Below are 27,444 nucleotides of genomic sequence, written 5' to 3'. Positions count from 1 at the left end.
GAAGCAGGCTCTGTCCCAGATGTGGACGTAATGCCAAAAAGAAGTAGTAGCAGTGCACAATGGTCGGGCTCCATATAAAGGGGCGGCCAAAACTACCAAAAACTTTTTTGATATTTTCATGATTTTTTTAATTTTAAAATATACCTCATGTGTTATATTATTATGATCCTTTATTGAAATTGAACTAAAATTTAAATTTATATGTCTTTTATGACGGCAAACCGGCTGAAGTCAAAAAATTGAAAAATGTGACAATAAAATAAAGCACAAAATTTGTGATTTAGGAATGCAATATTTCCCCAAAGTTACCCACTATCTGAAAGCTTATGGTTCAACACTTTTATCGAGCATGAGGATGGAAAAAAATATTTGGTTAAAGTTTTAATACTATTCAATATTACACTTAAGTAATTTTGATGATTTTGAACATGAAAAACAACTCTTGTCGCGTCATGTCGCCGCCATTTCGAATATTGCACATCAAAAAGCATCCTTGGATCTTACAAAAAACCTTTAAAATTTTTGCAGAAATTTGCTGATTTGCAAGTTAGAGCTATTTGAATAATTCAATATTTTACATATATTTTGACGATATTTTTCATACAAAGTTTATTTAAAATATATTTAACTACTATTCATACACATTTTGATCAAACTCGATCAAATATAAACAAACTTTGTGCTTTCAGCCCAGTTTGATAACAATTTTAATTTAAAAAAATCTTTTTTTCAAAGTTACGTAATTTGTGAATAACCCCTTCTGAAACAACAAAAACGCCAAATAACATATTCAGATTACATATTTCATCGATTAAGGCGATAAAAATAGTTTTGGCCAAACTTCACTTTTTTCCGACCATTGTGCAGTGGTTCTGATCGGTTATTAAGAACTTTCATGTGGTTATCAATTAAACCCCAGAATTAGACACCTTTTCTATGAGTTGCTGAAATCCTTTGTAACCCCTTGTGAAATATTTTTTGGAATCTCTTTAAACTTGTTAGTATCCATCGGGAACACCCATAAACATCTTAAGAACCCCTGTGAAACAATTAAGAATCTTTTGAGAATCCCTAAACCCCCCTGGAAACCTTGAAAATGTTCCCGGAATTCTAAATTCTGGCATCATGAGAATCGCTCAAACCCCTTAAAAATTTTCGCCTTATCAAAGACAGCTTTAAGTTTTATTTTCTCAAATCGAAAAGTTTTTCGATCAGCAGGATTCACAGCGATAATCTTCAGCTTGTTGAATAGCAACTCGTCTACGGATATATCCTGGGCGTTGATTTTTTGTGTTTATATTATTTTTTCAAAATTTCAAATTCGTGGGATTTTAATAAAATTTCCAGTACATCACCAAGAAAAAAAAAGTATGAAATGAAATTTTACTGGTCATATTATGGTTTTAAATTAATTTCAAAACCGGACAAAACCTAAATTGCTCAGGTGAGGTTTTCAGAATTCCATTACAATTATAATTGCTGTATAAGGAAGTTCTAGTTTCATATGCTTGCACAAGTTGACCAATTTACTCCCGATGGCCGGAGCTATTCCGGTGTTCCGGATCTTCCGGGGGATCAAGAAATTGCCATTCGAGATCATAGCGAGGCAACAATGGTATACTAATTTGTAGCTCATCACTGAAAGTCGTTTAAAAAAATTCCAGCTCTATAGGACATCTTTCAGGATATTCACATTTACAGATGTTCCGGATCTTCCGGAGGACCAAGAAATGTTCATTCGAGACCATACCGTGGAAACGAGGGTATACTAATTAAATTACATTACCATTCGAGATAATACCGAGGCAATGATGGTACCGTGCACACCCGCTAATTTGAACGGTACCTAATGCAAACCATCGGGGTTCATTTTTAATTTGAACATCTAATCACCCTAGAAACGTGTTTCTGGTTACCTCTTTCACTGTTTTATTTTGTTTCTGCATTCCGTTCCACAGCGTTCCATCTCACTTCACTCCGTTCCATGAGCTAAATGACGTTTGAACTATTTTTAATCTGAACGATGTGCAAATTACCGGGGTACAGATTAAAAAGTGTTCAGATTAAATGTGGTCAAACCAACGGGGGTACCCGGTATACTAATTAGCTCATCATGTAGCTCATCACTACAAGTCGTGTAAAAGAATCCCAGCTCTCTAGGTCAACTTTTAGGACATGTCCCCTTTTACGAATCTTCCAGAGGACAATAAAATGACGATGACCGCAATCGGTTTCCCTACGATACCGCAATATTACCCGAGGGTACAGATTGTACCCCGTTTGGCATAAAGTCGTTTGGCATAAGGTCGTTTGGCATAAAGTCGTTTGGCATAATGGTCGTTTGGCATAATGGCCGTTTGGCATAATGGTCATTTGGCATAATGACCGTTTTGCATAATGATTAACTTAAAATAAATATCGTCATTTTTTAAGCTTCTACCGAGATCAACACCACCGAACCCATAGCAAAAAAAAAATGGTAGGTTCTAAACAAGCGTTGTGTTCGTTCAGCGATTTTCCAAGCTAAGAATTTCAAAAATTGTTGTGACATTAGAGAGCATTACTAAATAAAACTCGTGACGGTTCTCTACAACTCAGAACATAGAGTATCTTTGAGCTTGTTGCGATATACATATTTGAAAATAGTAAATTGGCAAAGAAAGTTCGTAGTTATCCATAGAATATTTCGCTGCAGATCAAGCTCTGTCCCAGTTTGGACGTAATACTCGAAGAAAATTACTTGATAAAAGAATAGATTTTTTTTGCAAAATATCAAAAGCTCTAATCAATGATCTATCAATGCGAATAAATGCAAAAATAGCCTATATATGAGCAGATTATTTTTCGTTTAAAATGTTTAAGGCTCTAACGCAAAAAAAAAATCTTTTCACAGCACAGCACAGCAGTCCCAAAACAAGTATATTTGGAATATTGGCAGGTTCTAAAGTAATTATCATTCTACACCACATCTGGCAAGAATTGATAAAAAAGCAAAATACAAAACTGGTTAACATTTAGCTACACTAAATAATAAAATTTAAAACAGTATAAATATAAAAACAGCCTACTTTTAAAAGAAGGCAAAATTTATATTTAAACCAATAGAATAATGTACGCCAAAAATTATTGTGGCATAATAAAACGAAAAGACATAAAAAAGTGCGTTCAGAATCATCGAAGTGATTGTGCTACTTATCCTCGAATGTCATTTCTCCGAATGACTGGTTTCCCGAAAAATGGTGACGAGTAAGAACGATAAACAGTCAAAAGAAGGAAGTATTCTGTCATTCTCGGCTATACACATGTTGGAAAAAATGCTGAGGACGGTAAAACTCGAAAGAACCGCCAATTGAATAAAGAAGGGTGCATATTAGATGATCAGTTTGTTCACCACCCTGAAATGTATAAAGTTACGACAATTATGACTGTTAAATACTTTTCGGGGAAACGGGATATTCGGAGAACTGGCATTCGGGGAACTGGCGTTCGGAGAAATGACATTTGGGGAAAAGTAGTACAACCCATAGAAGTTACTACAGGAATCGATTTCTCTTTTCGGTGATAATTTGAGCAGATCAATGTTATCGATTGCCGCCCTTTTGTTAGTTGGAAACAAAAATATACTGAAAAATATAGCTCCAAAGAACAGCCTATGCTCAAAAGAAGGAGAAAATTTATTGAAATTATAAATCAACAGTTTTTATACCTATAATTATGATTACATCATATTTATAAACAAAAATAGAACAATCAAAAGAAGGGTAAATTTGGGCTAAATATATCAAAATCTTCAGTGCAAAAATTTGCTCCAATAGCGAAACTCAAAAAAAAGAATTAACATTTGAAAGAAGAGTGAAGAATAAAGTGTCATTTTGTATCAATTATCTCTAAAACAAGCCTGATATCATCAGAAAGCTTCAATAGAAACGTAAAAATGAAAAATTGAGAAAGGCTTGGTTTCAGATTAATTATGCCAAACGACTATTATGCCAAACAACCATTATGCCAAACGACCATTATGCCAAACAACCATTATACCAAACGACTTTATGCCAAATGACCATTATGCCAAACGGCTTTATGCCAAAAGACTTTATGCCAAATGACATACCACCGAGGGTACATAATTTCCGTTTTCTGTTAAATTTGAGGTATTTAAATGCCATTTACTACGCTTAAACTGTTCAGAAAAGAAAGAAGATCGAATTTTTACCCGACCTGACTCATGAGGACACCGGAATAGTTCGGGCCATCGGGAATAAAATGTTCCACTTGTGCCAGCATATGAGACTAGGAGCCTTTGGACTACATGTAGTGAAAACCGCATTTCCAATCAATTGAATTAAAAGTTCACAATTACAATTCGAAAAAATCTAGATTCGGTCGGATACGAGTGGAATTATTTTTGATAACCATTTAATAAAATTTGATTCATTTGTTTTCATTATTATTACTAATTATTGTTATTTTATTGTTCTCATTTGCAGGTACGTATTATCAGGCATTCTTATCGAACAGCGCTCTAGAATGAGCTTTTGACAGGTTTGTAAAATAAGTACATTTGTATTAACGATTTTATGTCGGTTTGTGTAAAATAATGTTTTTTACTAGAATCTAGATAGCTAGTTATTTAAATAATGTGAAATATTGAATAAAACTGAAACATTTTCACAGGTAATCCTTTTCAAAACAATTTGTTGAGAACTATGAATGCTTCTGTCAAACCTTATTTTTCTGCCAAGTTTATTGATCAGAAAAAAAAAAACTGAGTAGTAGTGCTTATTGACACCTGCATTCGTTGGTTTTATTTCCAGATTCCCTGAAAAATTTTCGTGGAATGTTTTACCGTATACCATTTGGCGGAATGTAAAATAAATAAGAAACAGTTCCTGATCAGGAAATTATCCGCTAAGTTGTGCTAGGAACAAGTTCTCTTCGAACTATTTTATTGTTGTCTTCGACAAATTTGTCCATCAGATCAAAAGCTATCTAATGGTCAGGAACCTAGTTCGGAATTCATCCACAAGGTGGCACTAATAACAAATTGTCTTCAATCTTCTGTATCTCACGAGTCTGATGAGATCGAAGGTTGGTGTTTTCGGCAAAATTGTTAAGCAGATCAATCAGCCGGGATAAATCTGTTAGGGGGAGGATTCCCTAGATGACTAATAACAAATTTTCTTCAATCACCTGTATCTTACGATTTTGATGAGCTTGGACAAAGTTGTTCAGAAAATCAAGAACTATATGACCATCAAAATTTATATGATATTTTATTTGAAACTTTTCTATTTCATGATCCTGATTAGTGTATCTGACATCCTGATTGATGTATCCGACAAATTTGTGACGAATGTTATAAAGCCCCGGGCAAGACCTAGTAAGACAATAGGGTGGTCCCTACAAACTTGAGATGAAAAGTTTGTATTGTCACCATTAATCATTTCTGAACCTGAGTTTGTGCAAAACACAGTTCCCGAATGTTCAAGGTCATCCCTTCACTAGCTGAATGACTTACTCTTTTCTTCTTCAAACACATCCAGCTGCCATAGCTGATGCAATCTATCAATACCTCCCAGATGTCCCACTTTTTTGATCTCGTAAATAAAGGTAGCTTCCAGAACGGAAGAAAACACCGTCGAGTACGTGATCTCTATGACGATGACAAACGATCGTCAGTTTGGATCCTTCCAAGAACACGATCCCTTGTTCCCATTCTTTGCATTTCGCCGTTGCTTACGGAAGGACTTTGTGTTTGTATATGTAAGTGCAATCTAACTTTCTTTGTTCAGTGAGGCAGCCGTCGAAAACTTTCCATCGGCTAATCCCGTGTCTGCTTATCGTTCGTAATTTTACTAATCACGGCCACAACGGCAATGGCGAGCCTAGATCGGAACATTCGTGAGCAACCGACATCGTCGTTTTCGTTCAAACGAGCACCGCCGACAACAGTCACACCACGGAACGTCAACGTTTCGGCACAGATAAACAGACGTAATACTGACGAAAATTTCATGGATCCCTCATTTCAAATTCGCCATGTTTCAAACCTCACAACTAGAGGCACGCACATCGTTCTTATTCGTGCTTGACGTTCCACACTAGCGCTATCTGCATGTGTTGTCATAGATTTTCGTGTAACATGCAAATGATGATAGTGAGAATCAGTGTTGTTAAATGTCATGAATATCACGTGACTTTGACAATTGAATATTGCTAATATCTCTTTCAATTCCAAATTATTATCGATTGGTGTTATTACCATTTCGATTTCCCTAAATTTAAACATTTAACATTACTGGTGAGAACTAGACGCTGGATTTTGAAGAAATTTGTTCCAAGTGTTACATCGGTTTGTCTGTGCTGTCACGTTCCAGCCATAGGTCAGGTGGCGGACGGGGGCGGCAGAGGTAGACATTTTCCAATGCCTTGAAGGCGTCACTCGACCCACACTCAATTTTCCATCGTTGGCAATATCAATAACAATAATAACGTTAAACCCCGTCGTCGTCCGCGCACAACATCAATAATAACAGCAATAACACAATCATCAGCGCATGATAGCGAAGCGAACCGAGCGACCACCATTCAACCCAAATGATATTATCGCGCGAACACAAAAAGTCATGACACTCAATCTCAATATTCTCCCTAGTTTTTTCAATCGCGAGCTGCTTTTCGTGTCTTTCGTTTGTCGGTGAGTGAGCGAACAGCAGCGATCCGATCCCATCCAGATCAAGAGTGTCGTGTCTCACCACACGCGATTACATACTCCGACGAACAAGAAGGAGAAGAACCGTGCGGAGGCGTGGAAGAGCGGAGGAAAACGGATTCCGCATCGCGCTTATGAATTAGCTTCCAATAAAATAACATTTTCCCTTTTGTTTGGTTGTTCGCATTCGAGTCGTGGCGGTGAGATACCACTGGAGTTCTCGTGCTCTCTGTAGAGGAGTTACCCACCGCGTTGAGCGCTCGCGTTCTCTCAACGGGTGTACGAGAATCGAGTTTGTAAAGCAAATCGGCAGAAACATTAGCTGTGTTCAATGACTTTGATCGAACTTGCTCGGGGTTGGTTGTACTAGCTCGTATTTTTTGTCAACAAATAACTGTCAAAGCTACTTCGAGCAACTCCAAGCTGCTTTCTCAATGAACGCTCTTTTTACTCTTTTTACTAATTTACCGGAATTCCACGTGAAAAAAAATTCGCGCACTTAACAATCCGTATCGCTTCGGAATTTTGCTTTTTTTTCTCAATGTTTACGTTTTAAACGTCAAAAACACGAGCTACTGCGAGCTGGTTGAACTAGCTCGGACTCTAGCTTCCAACCTGTTTCGAGCGACTCGGAGTTGGTTGGACTCGGCTCAATGAACACAAACCCGAGCGACTCGAAGTAGGTTGGAGTGGCTCAATGAACACCAAAAGCTGACTCGCAAGTGGTTGCAACCAAGTTCGAGCAGCTCGTTGAACACAGCTATTTTTGTGCATATTATTTCGAAGGATGAGAGAAAACATGCTGTCGTTCGGTTGGTGGTAGGCTGAGAGGGAGGCCCCAGATACCCTACGTGAGTAGTTGCCAAACCGTGCGCCGCGGTGCACAGGTTCACCCTGGCAGTTTCTCAGTTGCGCCTTGAAATGATTCATTACTTATTCAGAAATAAGAACTTATAAAAAAAATTCACACAATATTATGTGAAGGGAAGCCAACCATTTTAACTTACTCTTTCAACAACAGTGATTCCTTACAAAGAACTTCTCGAAACTTTCTCCTGGCAATCGTATACTGGCCCATAGAAATGCAAAAATAATCGTTTCATGTTTTTTGGGTACTTTTTATAAGGAAAATAAGGATAAATCATAAATTTTATTCATTACCGTCGATGGGGGTGACAATGGGTCTAGGGGGTGAGATTGGGTCAAAACGGAAAAATATGTTCTGTGAAATATTTCAGCTAATAACGCTGATATTACTAAAATTAATAATTCATATGTTAGGGAACATACAATATACATTTTTAGAAATAGTAGTTTTTGTTTACTACATCAATAAACTTGCATGTTGAAACTAGATAAAATTTACAACATTAAATTTCTCCTGTACAAAGTATCACGCATGTGCTCTAGCCTCTATCGTTGTATTAGTAGAATGTTGAAAGTCTTTTCATTGCACATCACAGGTAATTTCCGGAATCTGTTTGATTTTCCCACAAAAATATTTTTTTTTTTTCGGTACGATGTCTAAAACATTGAAAATGGGTGACATTGGGTCAAGCAAGAACGATAGTAAATGAAATTCCAAGTTCATTTTTTTTTTTTGACATTTTACGGTGCCGTGTCTTCTCTTTTTTCATTGAGATGTGTTTATTCTTTCTATATACAGCATCTCTGAAACATCAAACAAGTCTACTTGAGTATTCCGTGCATTGAATAACAATACAACGCATTTTGACAACTTCTGAACCCAGCAACTGTGTTTCGTGCGCAGCAACATCGTAAATTTTTATCAAAATGGTGTTTTTTTTCTAAATTTGATTATTTATCAGTGTTTTCATATAATAGAAACATCTCACGAAAGTACAAATGAGTTGGATCGCTGAAATACTGGGATTATGACGTCAACTTCTGCCTGAAATTTATTGATCGTGGAATGTCGCACCGAAATTTAACTATTTGCGAAGGTTTAAAATAATCACTGTTTCAGTACACCTTTGGGGAAACTGAATGGGCTTTATAGCAATGGGGATTAGACTTTGAAGACAATTTGAGGGAAAAACCAAGAAAATTTATGTGAACTTGACGATAAATGTTGGGTTTACATATTTTTTCTCATAGCTCTTCAATTTTCTGTATATTTTTTCTTTTAAGTGGGTTTATCATACTTGTGAAACATTTTAGATATCTTTTTGTCTTGTTTACATAGTTTTTTATCAATATTTTTCAGTTTTGAATGGTGTTGAAATCATATTCTCAAAAACAAGTTATTTTAATTACAGTGACCCAATGTCACCCCCTCTATGGGGTGAGATTGGGTCATTTTTCATTCACTTGTGGTGCCGCTGTGAATAAATATTTGTCTTTAAGTTTTTGAACAGTTGTTAATGTACCATCAAAGTACATACACACCAAATTTGAAGTTTATTGGAGTTAAATTGCGATAGTTATTCAAAAAATAAATAGCACATATCCCTTTTTGACCCAATGTCACCCCCAACGACGGTATTTGATATTTTTTCAATCTTTTCTGACTGATGTTTGAGCATTATTTTTAATTTTATACTAGCTTACCCAGCGTGGCTAGCCACGCTCTAACAAAATTTGGAAGCGGAAAGCTATGTATAATCTTTCAAAAATGGCTAATGTTTATATTTTTCTTCAGAATGACATCATGGATTAATACATTTTCTCTGTTCATAACTGTCAAAGTGCTTAATAAATAATAAGCTGAGAAGCATGCTTTATCCCACTGGACGTGTAACGTTAGAAGTAGAGCGGTTCCACGCCGTTTCGCAAACCCGATTATTTTTGTATATTTTGAATCGCCTGAAAATTTGCATACAGATTCTTTATGACCAAAACTGCCATTATGCACTTTCAGACCGCCATTTTGAACCTCGCCTTATTTTTGAGAAGGGCGTATCGGAAAATGCATAGCAAATCTTTAAAAAAACTGTAGCTCGAAAACGGTTTGTCCGATCGATTTGAGATCTTCTACAAAGTTGTAGGTATTGCTTAGGACTATATGGAGAAAAATATGCTCGGTAAAAAAAGTTACAGATTATTTTTTATTTCAAAAACAAAATTTTAAAATCGCTTTTCTCCAGAAACGCAGTTTTGATTTTTTTTTATTTTTGGATATGTTTTAGGGGACAACTTATGTGATTCATTGCACAATGTTTCAAAATGGAAGAATTATGGACAAAAAAGTTATGATTTTTTTAAAAAATTACAGATTTTGGAAAAAAAATCGAAATAGAGGAAAACAATATTTTTTTATGTTATTATATTATTTGAAAGTACAGAAAACTTGCAATCGAAAAGTACTCAAGTAAATTTATTCTAGGTTGCATCAATTTCGAGATAACTCATTTATATAAAATTTTCAAATAAAAATAGAAAAATAGGCCCTTTTCAAGCATATTTCGTGTTTCTCAAAAAAAAAAAAAATAATTTTGATTTTTGGATATATTTTGCGGTTGTTGTAGGTATTGTTTAGGACTATTTGGAAAAAAATATGCACGGTAAAAAATAATGACAGATTTTTTTAATAAAAAAAAAATAAAATCGATTTTCTATGAAAATGCATCTGTGATTTTTATTATTTTTGGACATGTTTTAGGAGACAACTTATGTGATTTATTGCACAATGTTTCATAATGGAAGAATTATGGACAAAAAAGTTATAATTTTATAAAATATTACAAATTTTGAAAAAAATCGAAATAAAGGAAAACAATATTTTTTATGTGTTTATTTGATAGTACGGAAAATGCATTGGAAGAGTACTTAAGTAAAATTTTTATAGGTTGCATCAATTTCGAGATATACTCATACTTATATAAAATTTTCAAAAAAAAAAAGAAAAATAGGTGAAAATATGAAGAAGGTAATTAAAAAATAAGAAGAGAAATATTCAAGTTTAATACAATTGATGAAATTGACAGAGATAAGGTTAACGAGTTTGATGAAATGATTGCACAAATTAAAGATAAATTTTCTAAAGATGGTATCACCAGGAACGAAAAACTCCAACTACTTTCAATATTGCCGAGGTCATGGACGGTTCAATTTTCATATGGAGATGAACCAGCCCTGGGCTGAAAATCTCCCTAATAAAGATAATAATAATAATGGACGGATCAGAAAATAATGGATACATTTAATACATCCAGGTATTTGGCAACACAAGCTAAACAGTCATTAGAAGGAACAAGTAAATCTCGTACATCTTCCGGGCTAAGTAATGTAGCAAAAGAAATTGTAGTAAACTTTTACGAAGATGATGAAACTAGCCGAGTGATGCCTGGCCAACGTGATTATGTTTCTGTAATGAGAGACGGAAAGCGGCTGGCAATTCAAAAAAGGTTGATGATGACTACATTAAGAGAGTCGTTTAATCGATTTACTGAATTACATAGTGGTGTTCAAATAGGATTTTCATCTTTGGCAAAATTGAGACCGATGAATTGTAAATTGTTAACTAGCTCTGGAACACATAATGTGTGCGTATGTACTATTCACGAAAATGTTAATTTGATAATCCATAATTTAAAGAAATATAATTTACTGCATGATTTATTTTTTTTTTACTGATAGTTTATTATGTGAAACAAAAAGAGTGGATTGCACCTTACGTTGTTGTGAAAAATGTTCAGATTCTACTACCTTTGAACGAAGCTTGTTATCAGAAATCGAAGAGAATGGCATTGACGAATTACAATTTGAACAGTGGGTCACAACCGACAGATGTGATATTGAAACTTTTTTAAAGCAGCCTGATGAATTTGTATCATATTTTATTCGTAAATTGAAGAAACTAATACCTCATGATTTCATCAAAAAAGAGCAAGCTACATTTTTAAATAACACAAAAAACAATTTGATAGAAGGTGAATTTGTGGTTATATGTGATTTTTCGGAAAACTACACATTTATTCTTCAAGATGAAGTTCAAAGCCATCATTGGAATGCTCAGCAAGCTACTTTGCATCCGTTTGTAATATATTATCGTCAAGATGGCAAAGTCAATCATTTAAGAAGATTTGCGCCACGATTCTGTATGTGTCAACTTATACATATCTAAAATGATAGATTTTTTGCGATTGGATCACAAATTAACTGTCAACAAGATATATTTTATGTCTGACGGAGCTGCATCATAGTATAACAATAGGAAGAACTTTTCAACTCTTTGGCAATTTAAAATCAAATATGATATAGAAGTTGAATGGCATTTTTTTGCAACATCACATGTAAAAGGGCCATGCGATGCCATAAGAGGGACACTAAAACGTATGGCTACCAAAGCCAGTCTTGCCAAAAAACGTGAACATCCGATAAAAAATGCTAAGGAACTATATGATTGGGCTCAAAATCGGAAAGAAGAGCAGCTTACACAAATCTTCTTTTGTTATTCAACTACTGAGGAATATGATATCATTGCACAAGAACTTAACCAACTATTTTCAAGTGCAAAAACAGTTCAAGGCACTCAAAAATATCATTCGTTTATCCCTATCTCTGAAACACAAATTGAAGTTAGACAATTTTCGAGCTTTGACGATAACAAGACCAGGACCAAACGTACACCGTTGTGATAGAATCACATTTTAATGCCACGTTTAGATTTAACGTGTATATCTCGGAAGTGATTCATCTCAGCTAAATTTTACTTGAGTATTTTTCGATAGAAATTTTTCATATTTCAAAATGTATAGTTATTTTTCTGTACTAAAAAAACGCACCAAAAATATCGTTTTACATAAATTCGTTTTTTTATTTTTTTAAATAATTTATTTTTTATCCAAAATTTTTCCGTTTTGAGGCATTGTGCAAGAAATTACAAACAATATGCTGCAAAACATATCCAAAAATCAAAAACATCAATTTTGCGGTTTTTAAGTACAATGAACTTCAAATTTTCATTTGAAAATTTCGTTTATATTTTTTTTACCGTGCATACTTTTTTAAATACTTTAGTATATAGGTTTTGATCAAGCAATAAACAATTCAGCTACGATTCACTCAATCAAAATAAAATATTTCTGGAATGGAGAAACACGAAACATGTTTGAAAAGGGCCTATTTTACTTTTTTTATTTGAAAATCTTATATAAATATGAATATAGAGTAAAGTGGGGCAAAAGTTCGAGTGGGGTAAGAGTTTCTTTTTAAGATTTCTAGCTCAATTCAAAACAAATCTTATAAATGTTATGGTGGTTCGAATTCTATTCAAGTAGGAGACTTTCACTCCAAATATCATAAAAATCGATAGAGATTTGCAAAATTTATGGCTATTTGTTGTTTTTGGCCAAACTTTCGTTGCATGGAACCTATTGAAGATAAAATCTTTTTCAATATTTTATATAAGGGCGTTTCTAGGTCTATCTTATGGTTGCTCTGAGATGTATAAGTTTTTGCATAAATGCTTGAAAACAATTTTTGGCCCATAGAGGGGCAAAAGTTCGAATCAGCGGGGCAAAAGTTCGACCCATGTATAAAATCACAGAAAATTTTGCAAATTGCCTAAGATCCACATATTATCTTCAAATTTAATTAAACTTGTCTGATCGTGTGAAAACTGTGACCAAAATTTTACATTTCCACTTAGTTTTGCGAAAAACTGCTATTTTTGAGTATATTATAATTAACCCGGTTTTGGGTAATTTTTTGATGAAAATTTAGTGTGTATTTTTCGGCAAACTCAAGTTTTCGGCTGGTGTAAAGTATGCTTGTCATAAAAGGATCGATAATTTGTGTTTTAGTCAGCGAACTTTTGCCCCACACTAGATTCGAACTCTTGCCCCACCGGTGGGGCAAAAGTTCGAATAAGACAATCAATTTTGAAAAAGTTTTAACTAACAATGGGTAAATATTTTGATAAAACTTTGTTCAGCAAAATTATAGCCAATATGTTGAAGGGTTACTGTATGGTATTTGTTTTGTGTTAACTGCTATTGTTTTCTTGGAAACTTTGATTCTACCACTAAGGTCGAACTTTTGCCCCACCTTACTCTACAGGTCGGACTCGATTATCCGGAGTATCGATTTTTTTTTCACTCCGGATAATCGAATCCTCCGGATAATCGAATCACTAAGAAAAAAATTGAAATCTTTGACAAAAGAACTTAAATATTATCTTTTTTCGTTATTGCATTTATATGATGCAATGGCGTAGCCAGAAATTTTTTCTAGGAACAGTAGGGCTCTTTACAAGAAAAAAAAAATTTTTGACCTGCATACACAAAAAACCACTTTTTCAAACCCCCCTTTTCTTAAAAGCGTTCTGCACTGCAAAATAATCCATATTGTATATTGCAAAACCAAATTATCTAAGATTTATGCATCAAAATTGAAAAAAAAGAACATCACAAAACAAATTCCGGATAATCGAGTCTAAAATTCCGGATAATCGAATCCCGGATAATCGAGTCCCCGGATAATCGAGTCTCCGGATAATCGAGTCCGACCTGTATCTCGAAATTGATGCAACCTACAAACAATTTACTTAAGTATTTTTCGATTGCAATGTTTCTGTACTTTCAAATAATCACATAAAAAATTATTGTTTTCCTCTATTTCGATTTTTTTTTTCAAAATCTGTAATTCTTTAAAAAATCATAACTGTTTTGTCCATAATTCTTCCATTTTGAAACATTGTGCAATAAATCACATAAGTTGTCCCCTAAATAAAATAAAAAAAAAAATCGAAACTGTGTTTCTGGAGAAAATCGATTTTAAAATTTTGTTTTTGAAATAAAAAATAATCTGTAACTTTTTTTTTCCGTGCATATTTTTCTCCATATAGTCCTAAGCAATACCTACAACTTTGTAGAAGATCTCAAATCGATCGGACAAACCGTTTTCGAGTTACAGTTTTTTAAAGATTTGCTATGCATTTTCCGATACGCCCTTATCAAAAATAAGGCGAGGTTCAAAATGGCGGTCTGAAGGTGCAAAATGGCATTTTTGGTCATAAAGAATATGTATGCAAATTTTCAGGCGATTCAAAAAATACAAAAATTAAATTAAAAAAAAATCGTCGTGTTCGGTGGAATTAATTAATTAATAGGATATCATGTCGACATAAAATCTATAGTCATCGCGTTATCTACAAATTACTGCCGATTAGAAATTTCTTAGGACTTGCTCCGATGTTTTTAGTACATTGAAACATCAAACACATAAAAAATGGATCTTTCATAAAATTCAAAGATCTCACATGAATCTAGAAACCCATAATTTTCTGTTGGTGTCAAAGTTTTGTAAATTGGGCTTAGGATAGCTGAGATACAGTGGGTTGAATTTAGCGTTCCAACTGGCTTAGTCCTCGGTGTGGTAATGAATTGGTGACGAAGGTAGTTAATCTCTGTTAGTAGCTTTCGTGGTTTTTTTTTCTAAATTACTCATAGAAAAAGTTTTTTTTTAATTATTTTAGAGATAGTTTTGGGGCCTTCCTTAGCCGTGTGGTTAGAGTCCGCGGCTACAAAGCAAAGCCATGCTGAAGGTGTCTGGGATCAATTAGGGTAAATTATGTATTTTGGACAGGCTAAGGATATGTCTGGAAACGGCGATTGATTAACTGCATTATATACTAATATTTTATTACCTAATGTTACTTACATGCTTAATGTCCCATTGTAATTTGAGTTTCTGGGGAGCAAAAGCTTACAAACTGTAGTATTAGCTTCCAAAATAGCGTTTTTTGGCGACCTGTCTGTTATACATTTCGGACACCAAATATACATTTTGGACACCCTCATGTGAATATAATTTGGACAGGGGCGTTTTCTCAATATCCATGCAATGGTTTCTTAAAAAGACGATCATATCATAAAATTTTAGGAGTTTACATGTGACTTATGCATTTTTTCGCTTATCGGATGTGTGTATTAGTGATAATCAATAATTTCATGTAATACAAGCAAATATCATCAAATCCACGAAAAACGCCTGCAAGTATGCATGCATGTAACATTCCAGTGTGTTTCATCAGATGACTAAATTATATCAACTGAACAAAAACCATAATATATTTTGGACATCACCTGATTTATGCCTTATATACTCATGTTAAGATTTTAGATGAACTTAGCTTAAATTTTAGACATATTTTATCATGTTGCCATTTTTAAACTTTTTATGAATGCCAATTCTGAGCGCTATTATTGCATTTAATGTATGTTCATGAAATGTACATCCTCTTGCATTCGTAGGTTTCACAGATGTTCTGTTGATACAATTTACAATTTTGATATTTATGATGCCAATTTGTAATTGTTATGGGAATGGTCATCATTAATAAGCAGCATAGTGTATTAATAATGCAATACATGATTTCCCGTACATATATTCCTCACCATCTCATAGGAAATGAGCATACAACGACTAGCCTGTCCAAATTATATGCATGTCCAAGTTATATACGTTACCCTACACATGCTAAAATGGTCAATCCATGGGCGAAGAAAGCTCTAAGTTAATAATTGTGGAAGAAGCTGAGAAGTTGTCAATTATTCATGAAAAGGGCCAATTTAACTGTTAGACTCGAATAACACCCAATTTTCAAAAGTTTATCGTCAAAAATTAATAGATTTCTCCATTTGAGTAAAATGTTGTATAAATTTCCGACCGTAATTTCCGAGACGTACTTAACGTCAAACCCTTGAAAAATATATACATATCTACATGTCTGGAGGTATTATAAGTATTATAAGTTAAAAAATCTCGACAAACTTTTAGAAGCTTCTTTGGAGAAATTCATAAGGAATCTCTTATAATTTCCTGGAGATATCTCTGGAGTAATTTGTAGATCAATTTCTAGCTTTGTTCTTGAAAAATCCTGTGAGAAAATCTGAACCGTGAAGAAGCAGCTGGATGTATTCCTTTGCATAATGCGTAAAGTTATGCCGGAAGAAATCTTTGGGCAAATGCCTGAATTAGTTTCTGATAATAACAATGATCAGAAGTACACCTGTTTACTCATAGGATTGTTCTGGATTAATAAACCAGTTCTATGTAAATTGTTATATTTCTGAAAGGAAGTTAAAGCCGTTGGCCGCGACATGACCTAAAGTTAACAAATCTCGAAAAGTTTGGGAACTTCTGCCCTACGTATAGTTTGTATATCTACAAGAGACTACGTGTTTCTCCTTTCTTTTTTCGGTCTTCGCCGAACGTTGTTGCTGTTGTTGCTCGCTGCTAATGCTGGAACAATCCACAGAGTACCAGGGCACTCAAATGACAGTCGTCACTCTGTCCCGGCGTGCGGTTGTTTCGTGTACCAACACCATTCACTCCTTCGTTGCCTTGTTAGAGTTGAGTCTACCGGGTGTTGTTTCTCTGGGTTTTCGGCCGGAGGGTGGTGCTGGTAGCCAGAGGGACGGGGTGGTCTAGAGAGTGGAAGACGTGAGGAAACGCAAGTAAGCAAGACAGCTGCCGTCGTCGTCGTCGTCGTTGTTGGACGACCGGGGTTCACTCACTCCGCCTGGCAGCAGAAGAATAACCATCGTCGTCGGGCCCATTAGTTTGGCAAATACGTCGACGGCGCTCGTCTCGGTAGTCGGATTGTTGTGTTTTGTCCGTGCGGATCCTGCAACAATCGGTTGTTTCTGGTTAGAAAGGGTTGAAGAAGAAGAGAACAACGCAGGAAGATCAAGTACCGATGATTGTCTACGCAACGCAGTTGCGTCGTGAATAGGTGACAATAGACAGCTAGTTATACGCAGCAGTTCGACAGGAACCGAAATCCGGTGTGTCAGAAGCGGTGAAAAAGAGGTGAAGTGCATTCGGTGGTTCGTGTACAAATTAGGTTCGGTTTATTGATTTTCCTCCTCCGGATCCGGATAATATGTGGTGAAGGTGCACCAGCGGAAAGCAGAACCGGTGGCAGGGGTGGGAAAAGTGAGAGATATGTACACGAATTAGAGTATAGTAGGCGCACACGCTGCTCGTGGCGAAGAAGGAAGAGTATCAGCAGCAGCAGCAGCAATAGCACAGAGTCGGCCAGCGGCACCGATGGTGGCGGCCGGTGACGTGAGGAATGTGTGTGGGACCCAAGTCCAAGTCTCGCAGCAGCAGCAGCAGCAGCAAGCAAGCAAAGCAGAAATCCATCCGTTGAGAGAATCGTCGGGGGAAAGTAAGGTTGAATTTTTCAGCTCATTTTAGCTGTACCCGTTAGCGGATCACAACATCTCGGACACGACGGTGCAAAGTTGTCGCACCGCCCCGCGAACCGTGAACTGTGTCGGAGTCGGAGCAAGAGTAAGAACGTTCCGCGCGCCGAAGGGAGAGATAGTGCAGTGCTTGCAGTAACGGTGAAGAATCAGTTGTGACACAATCTGCTCGGGTGCCTCTCGGGTAGAAGACAAGTGGCGACACCGGACCCCGCAGTCGGTGTGCGTGTATAACAAAGAAAATAGAATTGCCAGTGGCAAACCAGGGATACACCCAACTGATTCGTACCAACTACGAAAGATTGTAGATGTTTTGTTCTCGCTAGATTGTTTGAGGAATTCAGCTTAACGAGTTCGGTGTCCAACCAATACATTCCGTGTGCTAAGATCGATAGCCGTGAAGTGCAAAGTGACGACCAAATGGTGTAGATTAGGCAGCTCTGTGATGGTTTTGTAGGGGGCAGTAAAGTATAGTGGTTAATTTTTTGCTCAGTGCTTAGTGGTGCAAGTGGTGGATACTAAGCGCTGCGTAACTCGACTCGGAGGTGCAGGAAGAGGAAGAGGAGAGTGCATGTCACGACCGAGTAGAGTGTTTGGTATAATTTTCAACTGCCTTGCCGACCGATCGATGGGTCACCACCACCATTTTTAGTGAAGCAAGGGAACGGGCAGAGAAGTAGCGGAGCAATAAGAAGAAGAAGAAGAAGGGAATGAAGCAAATCAAAGGTGACGAGGAGAAAAAGTAGAAGCAGTTAAAAAGCAGAAAATGGAAAAATATGTGTGCGCTACTCTCGCTAGTAGTGGCCGTGGTGAAGTGTAGCGGAGGCTATATTGGCAACATAGCAGAAATTAATATTGTTTAAGAAGAATAAGTCGAGACGGGGACGATCAGAGCGGAGTTGGTCGAAGAATACTGCTAAGCAAACCCAACAGAGGGAGGAGGAAGAAAACGTGGTGAAGTAGAAGAAGCAAGTGGTGTATTGAGTAAAACGAGAGTGGCGAAACGTGTACAACGTTCAGGGGAAAGAGAGTAATATCAAATGCACATAGTTGTTTTTTTCCTTGCTGTTGTGATTGTTATTATTGCTGTTATTTTGCATCTATAAAACCGTTCCCAGCGCACTACTGGGTATGAGAGCGCGCACCAATACTGTTCCAGGGACGTAAACAAGCAGTACACCCACAAACGCGAAGCGCGGCGGAGTGAGAGTGGAGTGCGCGACGTGACCGAAAAGTGCAACAGCAGTAGAGAAATCTACGAACAACACTAGTGTCTTTGTTCGCGACTTCGTGGAAAATTTTTGCCCAGCCTCCAGTGTCATGCCTCAGCAGAATCTGCTGCCGTCGAACAACTTGCTCCGGCTGCTGAAGATCCGTAGTCAGCAGCCGTCGCCACCGCAGGAGGATTCCCGGAGAGGAAGTCCTCCAAGGATCCCCCACTTCGGCAGTGGCCTTCGGAAGCACTAAAGGAAGCATAATTCTTCCGCTCGGTGCTCTCGGGTACACAGGTGTACCCGGGAACGAATCCGCGGTAGAAATCGCCGATATCGGGCACCCCCTCGGGGGAAAACGAAAAACACGCACAGTGGTAAGAAAAACGGCACACTCAATGAAGAATAAGCCGCCACCAAAGAAGAAGCAGAAGCAACAACAGCAACAGCTATTACCCCAATCCCAACAACAACAACAGCAACAGCAGCAGCCGCAGAAGAAAAACTTGGATATCATGTTGAGCTCTTCCTATTACATCTATGTAAGTACACAATCCAGTTACCCGTCGCGCGTTTCGCTCTCTTCCAGCGAAAACCATCCTATCAAAAGAAAACTGAGTAGGCCATGACGGACGAACGAACAGACGAACCGCGAGACACACAAAACACACTTGACGAGGAGAAAGAGCGAATCATTTGAGAGCGAGATCAGCTCATCTTCATCTGCTCTTTGCTCCGCTTATTCGTTCGCAGATTCTTCGCATTGACGACGGACGTGCGAAGCAAAGCATCCATCTATCGACTACCTTACCTACCAACCTACGTACCTACCCAACCCAACCTATTACGATTCGGTACGGTCGTCGTCGTCGTCGTCGGTAGTTTGCGATTACTTTATGCAAAAATGGTCTGCACTTACTCGGTTTCGTTCGTCACCGCACACGCAATTGGCAATTCTGCTGCCTCGTTTTTCATGCCGCACGGTTGGCACCACCTGTGCTTGTTTTCTTGAGTTTTTTCGGTGAAAATAATCCTCTGCTCACCACCACATCGTCGTCGTCATTTGGCATCACTGGGTTGAAATGGGTTCACCTGCTTTCCGAGTTTCGCGTGTGTTATCAGTACATGGCGAAGCAAGGGTTCAGGCCGAAATCGAAAAACATTTCCCCATCAAAACTGTTGTTCCTCATCTCACAAACACTTCGTAGAACAGCAGAGCCCTCGGAGAAGCATATCTCTAATGTATTGGAGAGGCCCATCTCTGACAGACGGTAGTCTCCTTTGTTTTATTATTTCATTTTGCGGTCGCTTGATGATTGTTGGGAGCCTTGCTTGCGGTTTTGCTTATTTTTTCTTCGTTTCGATTAGATTTAATCAAGTTGGTAGCACTTCAACGATTGCTCTCTTAAGTTGTTCATGAAGTACCACCTATCGAAGTGAGGGCTGGAGTGGTTTACGGTGAATTGCTGCTTACTCGCTTTAAGAGTGCAGTGAGAGTGTGAACTACTGCTGCGGTAGGCCCTGTCAAAGGTGCGGCCGAAATGCTTTGTTGGGACAGCTTTGGAGGTCGAAACCGTTGGACCATTACGGAAGGTCGTAGTCATGTTCTAACTGGAACAACTTTCTATTATTGACGTGGATTTGTGATCATGAACTGTCATGAAAACCATCACTAACTAAATCTCTGATTCAGCATTGCCCAAAATTCTGTGAAGAATTGGCGTATAGTGTAGGGAATGGCATACTGAAACAATGTTGGCTGAACAGTCTTAGGGAATTGAAAGCGCTATAAAAATCTCGATAAGCAATAACTCTTAGAATGTAATTCCCTTGTATAGTTGCTCTTTGACTCTCATAGAATCGAAGAAACGAAAAGAAAAGAAATCTCTTGTAGCATTTCCGAAGCATGATTGTTTCGTTAAGAACTCTTTAGAACTATGAATCTTCTTCTTCTTGGCTTTAACGCCCCCACTGGGACAGAGCCTGCTTCTCAGCTTGTGTTCTTATGAGCACTTCCACAGTTATTAACTGAGAGCTTTCTATGCCAAAGTTGCCATTTTCGCATTCGCATATCGTGTGGCAGGTACGATTATACTCTATGCCCAGGGAAGTCAAGGAAATCTCCATTACGAAAAGATCCTGGACCGACCGGCAATTGAACCTAGACACCTTCAGCATGGCTTTGCTTTGTAGCCGCGGACTCTAACCACTCGGCTAAGGAAGGCCCCTTTAGAACTATGAATGAACTTAGTAAAATCCCTGAGAGAAGTTATCTTTATATCATGGCGAACAATCGAACGAGCAAAATTAAAAATTATGATCATATTTTCCTCAGGTATTCTTGGAAAACCTTTGTACAGAAATCTGAGTAGCTTAGTAGTCTGGGTACCCTTTCACAGTTGTTATTCCAGAGCTTTCTTTGCTATAATTATCGTTTCTGAATTTGCGAAACATGTAGCTGATACGATGAAACAGATAAGTCAGGAAAATGTCCAGTACGAAATGTTCTTGAACCATATCTGTAATCTAGCCCAAATACCTTCGGCACGCCTTTGCTCCATAGCCTCGAACTTTAGCACAAGTCTAAGGAAGGTCCTTTTGCTTAACCTTCTTCTTTGGAGTTTAGGCAAACTGCTTCTACATACTTTTGATGGCGCTCCAAGACACTGGCCAAGGACTGTCGTCCTTCAAGACATGACCTGCAACACAATGTTACGCCAACTAACTCGATCCATGGCTACTAACCTGCAGTTCCTCGATCGCCCAAAAAACCACCTAGCTCGTTGCGCTCCTCTTCGTCTTGTACCGGTCGGATTCGAGGTGAACCCCCTTTTTTGCGGGGTTGTTGTCCGGCATTCTCCCAACGTGTCCCGCCCCTCGTACACTTCCAGCTTTGGTGACTTTCTGGATACTGGGTTCACCGTAGAGTTGCGCAAGCTCGTGGTTCATTCTTCTTAGCCTCCATACGCCGTTCTCACATACTTCGCCAAAGATCGTCCTAAGCACACGTCGTTCAAAAACTCCTAGCGCTTGCAGGTCCTCTTCGAGCAATGTCCATGTCCACGTCGTCAGCAAAACAGATGAACTGGCTGGATTTATTGAAGCTCGTGCCCCGCATGTTGAAACCCGACCGTTTCATAACACCTTCTAGCGCAATGTTGAACAGGAGGCAGGAAAGACCATCGCCTTGTCGAAGTCCTTTGCGTGTTTTAAAGAGGCCCAATAATGCACCCGATAATTTCACACAGCACTGTCCACTATCCATCGTTGCCTTGATCAGTCTAGTCAGTTTCCCGGGAAAACCATTCTCGTCCATAATGCTCCATAGCTCTTCGCGGTCGATGGTATCATAGGCCGCCTTGAAATCGATGAATAAGTGGTACGTAGGGACTTGATATTCGCGACACTTTTGGAGGATCTGCCGCAACATAAAGATTTGGTCTGTCGTCGATCGTCCGTCTACAAAACCGGCTTGATAACTTCCCACAAATCTGCTTGCCAGTGGCGATAGACGGCGGAAGATGATCTGGGAAAGCACTTTATAGGCTGCATTAAGAATGGTGATCGCTCGATAGTTCTCACATTCTAACTTGTCACCCTTTTTGTATATTGGGTATATTACTCCCTCCATCCACTCCTCCGGTAGCTGTTCTGTATCCCAGATCCTGGTTATCAATCGGTGCAGACAAGTGGCCAACCTGTCCGGGTCCATTTTAATAAGTTCCGCTCATCCTGAAGCCATTCATCCTGCTGCTTTAGTCTTCCGCCTCCGCACCATTTAGGTGTTCATCGTAGTGCTGCTTCCACCTTTCAATCATCTCACGTTCGTCCGTCATTCTTATCCCGGCACATTTCGGCTCGCGGCACAAAGTCTTTGCGGGATGCATTGAGTTTCTTGAACTACATACTAAATATATGTTGATGAGCTCAATCCCAGGTTTTCTTCTGTATAACAAACCTAAACTGTGACACCCTGTGACTGCTATATCAAAAAATAATCCTTCCCCGTTCTCAAGCTATCACAGAGACATAACAAAGGCAGCTCTTGACTATTAGAAGTTACACAACATGCCGGGGATTAGTACTAAATCTTTGGATTTAGGTAACGGACGAGAAGTTCTTCTGAATCTTGAGTCCAGAAAATGTATGGATTTCAATCTATATTTCGTGGCCTGACGCGCGACCACAAGGTCATTCATAGTTATGATCTACGTAGACCCTTCAGTCAATTCTAAATTCATTCGTGGGCAAGATCTTTTCAGAAACTCGGTAAAAATCACAATATGAATTTGTCAGAGATCTTACCAATTTCAATTGCCTTAAGGTTTTTAATGAATAATGTTGGGTTCTAAGTAATCTAGAAACCCATGGCAAAAGCTGAAATATTACTGGAGTAAGAACCTCACTAGAAATCTGTCCAGTTGCCAAATATCTTATAACTAAGGCAGTGGCGATCCCCTAACGTCAAATCTATCTGTTTCACGGATAAAAATTCTTTCCGCAACAAATTTGTAAGAAACAGAGATTTGTTAAAAAGGACAATTCTCATCCAGGGCTGTTGAGTATCATGACCGACTTGCGACTCTAACGAAACGAGTCTTTTCACTGTCACTAGACGAGTTTGAAATGACTCTTTGTCATTGTCTCGCCGTCCGATGGCAGTGAGGGAAGCATTTCTGTTTACATTGGCGCTTTCCACCCCTGTTCTTATCATTTTTTTAAATGGTTTATTATCTAAATTTGCCTAATTATCAATTTTTTTTGGAACGTAGAACAGGTAAAAAGTGAGGTTACGAGTCGCCTCTGAACTATGGGATCCGTATTCACGAAGTGTTGCGAAAGTAGTCCGCTGAACCATAGGGGCGCAAGTTTCATGACATGATATTACTCAATTAGGAAATAGGCAAACATATTTCTAGACCATAGGGGGCTGTCACGTGGTTATAGGGGCGGCATTTTGTATATGTATTGTAATTGGAAGAGCGCAATTCCAATTATATGACACAATTTAATAAGGAAAGGTGGGCGAAGAAATGTCATGATTTCTGAATCACAGAAGCGCATTTCTCATTTTATGACAGTATTCTATTGCGTAGTGAAACGAGCACAACTTTCATTAGAAGAGAGTACCCTTTTGAGAAAGGGAGTGATATGAAATCATGAGAAAAAAAAGTGAAAATTTGACACAATTCCTGAACTTGTTCCTTATGGGGCGCAATTGCTAATTCATGAGGAAGTAGTTAACCCTCTAATACCCAAATTTTTATTTTCGATGTAAGTATTATTTTTCGTTATCTAAAATCGTTCTAAACACGTTATGGGCATTTATTTATTTTTATTCGCAAAATTTTAAATTTTGGTTTTTGATTTTTATAATTTTTATTTTTGAACATCCCGAGCTTTTTTTCATTTTTCTTGAAGCCTTTTCTAGTTGTTGTTTTTTGGCAATAATAAAAATTTAAATTGTTAAGGTATTTTTTAAAATATTAAATTTTTAATTTTTTTTCGGAGCGTATTTTATTTTCCGTGTAACTAACGGAAAAACAGGTTTGAAATGATTTTAATACCACCAGGCTATTCTTTTGTGATAGGTTAATCGTAGAAAAATATAAAAGGTACGATTTGTTATATTAAACGTTAAATGAAGCCCAGGCATTTGTAGGTTATATAAGAATGCAATTTTTCAAACAATTTCTAAAAATACAAAAAAGTTTCAAAAGTCATAAAAAACTTTTCTTATATGCGTGTTATGAGCCAAGGTATAAGCCAAAAATAAATGCATTTTGATTTCCGAGCTACGAAAAAATACACAAAATTCCAAAGTGTACCCCATCTAAAGGCGGGGTTGGGTATTAGAGGGTTAAAGAATTTTGAGTGGTGGATAAAAATAAGTCCGTGTTCCAGCATCATAAATGCGCCATTTCATTCTATAATCATTATTAATATGTCACAATTCATGAATTATCGCAAGGCATATTTTTACATGGGGCGCAATTTTCATAACATAATATAAATCAATGGGGGAATTGGGCGACGAAATAGATTCATTATTCTAGGATAATAGGGCGTTTTTCACTATTCTTGAATCTATGTGATGAAAATTTTACGATATGATATTACTCCTTAAGGTGGATGGAAAAATTGTCATGCTTCCTCAATCACAGGGACAAAATTTTCATTACATGTTAATTTTCAATAATGGGTGGTGACCTAAAATAATGTCATAGTTTCCGATTCATGGGAGGCAATTGTAATAACATGAAATTATTGAATGACTGGATAATAGGGGCGCCGTTTTGTACATGCGATGGAATATAAGGTCATAAATACAGAATCAAATAAGCACATTTTCTATTACATAATCAAAATTTCAAAAAAGAGGTAGTCTGAAAAAAGTTACGTTTCATTTTATCAAATGGGCGCTAATTTTATTTGATGATATTACTCAATGAGAGGAGATGGGCGGAAAAATTGTCACAATTCATCAACCCCTCTACCGGCAGCTTCATATTTTACCGCAATAAAAATATTCAAACTTCGATAACTTTTTTGTTTCTCGATTTGTTTTGCCCCATTATTTCACAAGTTCTCAAAAAACTTTTCAAGTTTTAGAATCTGTGCCGGTATTGTTGATTGGCCAACTGTATCCTGAGATATTCCGAAATTCCTTGGGGGACCGACGCGTAGCTATAACCCTCGTAAATTTTATCGTATTCGGATATTCCTTCTTCGGAACAATAGTTTAATGAGAGTATGTTGTGAAAAAAAATGAAGCAATTTTGTGCAGCCGTCTTTGAGTAATGAACAATCATGTGTCTGGTACCACGCTGATCAAATAAAGATCTTAAAAATCATATCGTAATTTTCAGATATCTCCTAGAATACTTAACCGATTTGTATGATTTTTTCAGAGCAGCTCCTTATCAGCTAGCTTAGTATTTTTTGATAAATTGACGTTAAACAAAATGGCCGCCAAAGACATTTTATATGGAGAATGTGGGTCCCCCAAGGAACATTGCAATATCTGGATGGGTCTCCAAGGAACATTATAATATCAACCAGATTGCTAATGACAGATGTCGATATGGATTCTTAAACTAGAAAAGTTTTTTGATAACTTGTGATAAAATGGTGCAAAAATATCGAGAAACAAAAAAATATCAATGTTTGAATATGTTTATTGCGGTAAAAAATGAAGTTGCCGGTAGAGGGGTTAATCGCATTTTAACGTGGGGGTGAATTTTTCATTAGACGATGTTTTACAATGAAAAATTGTCACATTTCGTAGATCATATGGGTGTAATTTTCATAAGATTACAGTGACCTGTTGAGTAGAGTATTTTATCATAGAGCCGCAATTTTCATTAGATGATAGAAACATTTTGAATAGTTAAAGAAAAAAATTGTTATAATTACTGAAATAAAACGATACAAAACATAAGATAATTCAATGGAGGAATTGGACGACACAATAGATGCGTTATTTTTAGATGGTAGGGGCGTTTTGCACTATCTTTGAATCTAAGTGGCGCAAATTTTACAGAATGATATTACTCTTTAAGGCTGGGTGAAATTGTCATACTTCCTCAGTTACAGGGGCGTAATTTTCTTTACATGATAAATTTTAATGAAGAGAGGTAACATGAAAAATTGTCATTGTGTTTGATTGAACCATAGGAGCGCAATTTTCAACATGATATTACATCGTCAAATCTTTTTGTTTGACTGAAATAAGCATTTAGATCATGATTTAGGCCAAAAATGATAGTGGAATACATATCCGATACGAAAAATGTTTGATTGGAAGCGAGATCAGACAAGGCGTCCATATATGGTCGCTTTACGTTGAAGAGATGTACGAAAAAAACTTGTTATGATAACCGGACCATAGAGACGGCATTTTGTATATGGTATAAAATAAAAGGTAATATATACAGAATTGAAAGGGCCCAATTTCAATTATATGATACAAGTTAATAAGAGAAAGTGGGTGGAAAAAAACATGATTCCTATAATTCAGGCGCCTTTCTCATTTCACGACAGTATTCTGTTTTGTAGTAAGCGCAATTTTCATTAGATGAGTGTACCCTTTTGAGAACTTCTAGGGGCGCAATTTTCCTTGCATGATTTTACACAATTAGGAGGTGAGCGGAAAAATATCATAATTCCTGGATCTTGAGGGCGCTATTTGCATTCCAGAATCATAAGGGCTCAATGTTATTAAACGATACTATTACTTAAAGGTACGTGGGCGGTGATATTGTCAAAATTCCCGAATAATAGGGGCGTAATTTTCAATACATACACTTTTATGAGAAGTTAGTGACAAATTTGAAACAATTCC

At 37.2% G+C, this 27,444-nt stretch overlaps 1 protein-coding gene and 1 long non-coding RNA gene across 4 annotated transcripts in view; one reads left to right on the top strand and one right to left on the bottom strand.

Moving 5' to 3' along the window:
- Window positions 1-27,444, top strand: part of LOC5564151 (serine/threonine-protein kinase tousled-like 2) — a 397,741-nt gene that overhangs the window by 285,632 nt on the left and 84,665 nt on the right. Inside the window, exon 1 of one of the 3 annotated variants that reach the window (XM_021838827.1) lies at window positions 17,197-19,642. The exons of the other annotated variants lie outside the window; for them this stretch is intronic. Coding sequence (XP_021694519.1) covers window positions 19,499-19,642 — 144 coding nt within the window. The 5' untranslated portion in view covers window positions 17,197-19,498. Of the gene's footprint in view, window positions 1-17,196; window positions 19,643-27,444 lie in introns of those variants that run through there. 3 annotated transcript variants of the gene reach the window in all.
- Window positions 16,033-20,869, bottom strand: LOC110674737. The gene is made up of 2 exons (XR_002499149.1): window positions 20,020-20,869; window positions 16,033-17,306 (listed from the first exon to the last, which is right to left on the bottom strand). It is a non-coding gene; the product is annotated as an uncharacterized LOC110674737 (long non-coding RNA).

Source organism: Aedes aegypti, chromosome 1 (assembly GCF_002204515.2).
Source record: "Aedes aegypti strain LVP_AGWG chromosome 1, AaegL5.0 Primary Assembly, whole genome shotgun sequence".
NCBI lineage: Eukaryota > Metazoa > Arthropoda > Insecta > Diptera > Culicidae > Aedes > Aedes aegypti.
This window is presented reverse-complemented; position numbering and strand designations above follow the sequence as displayed.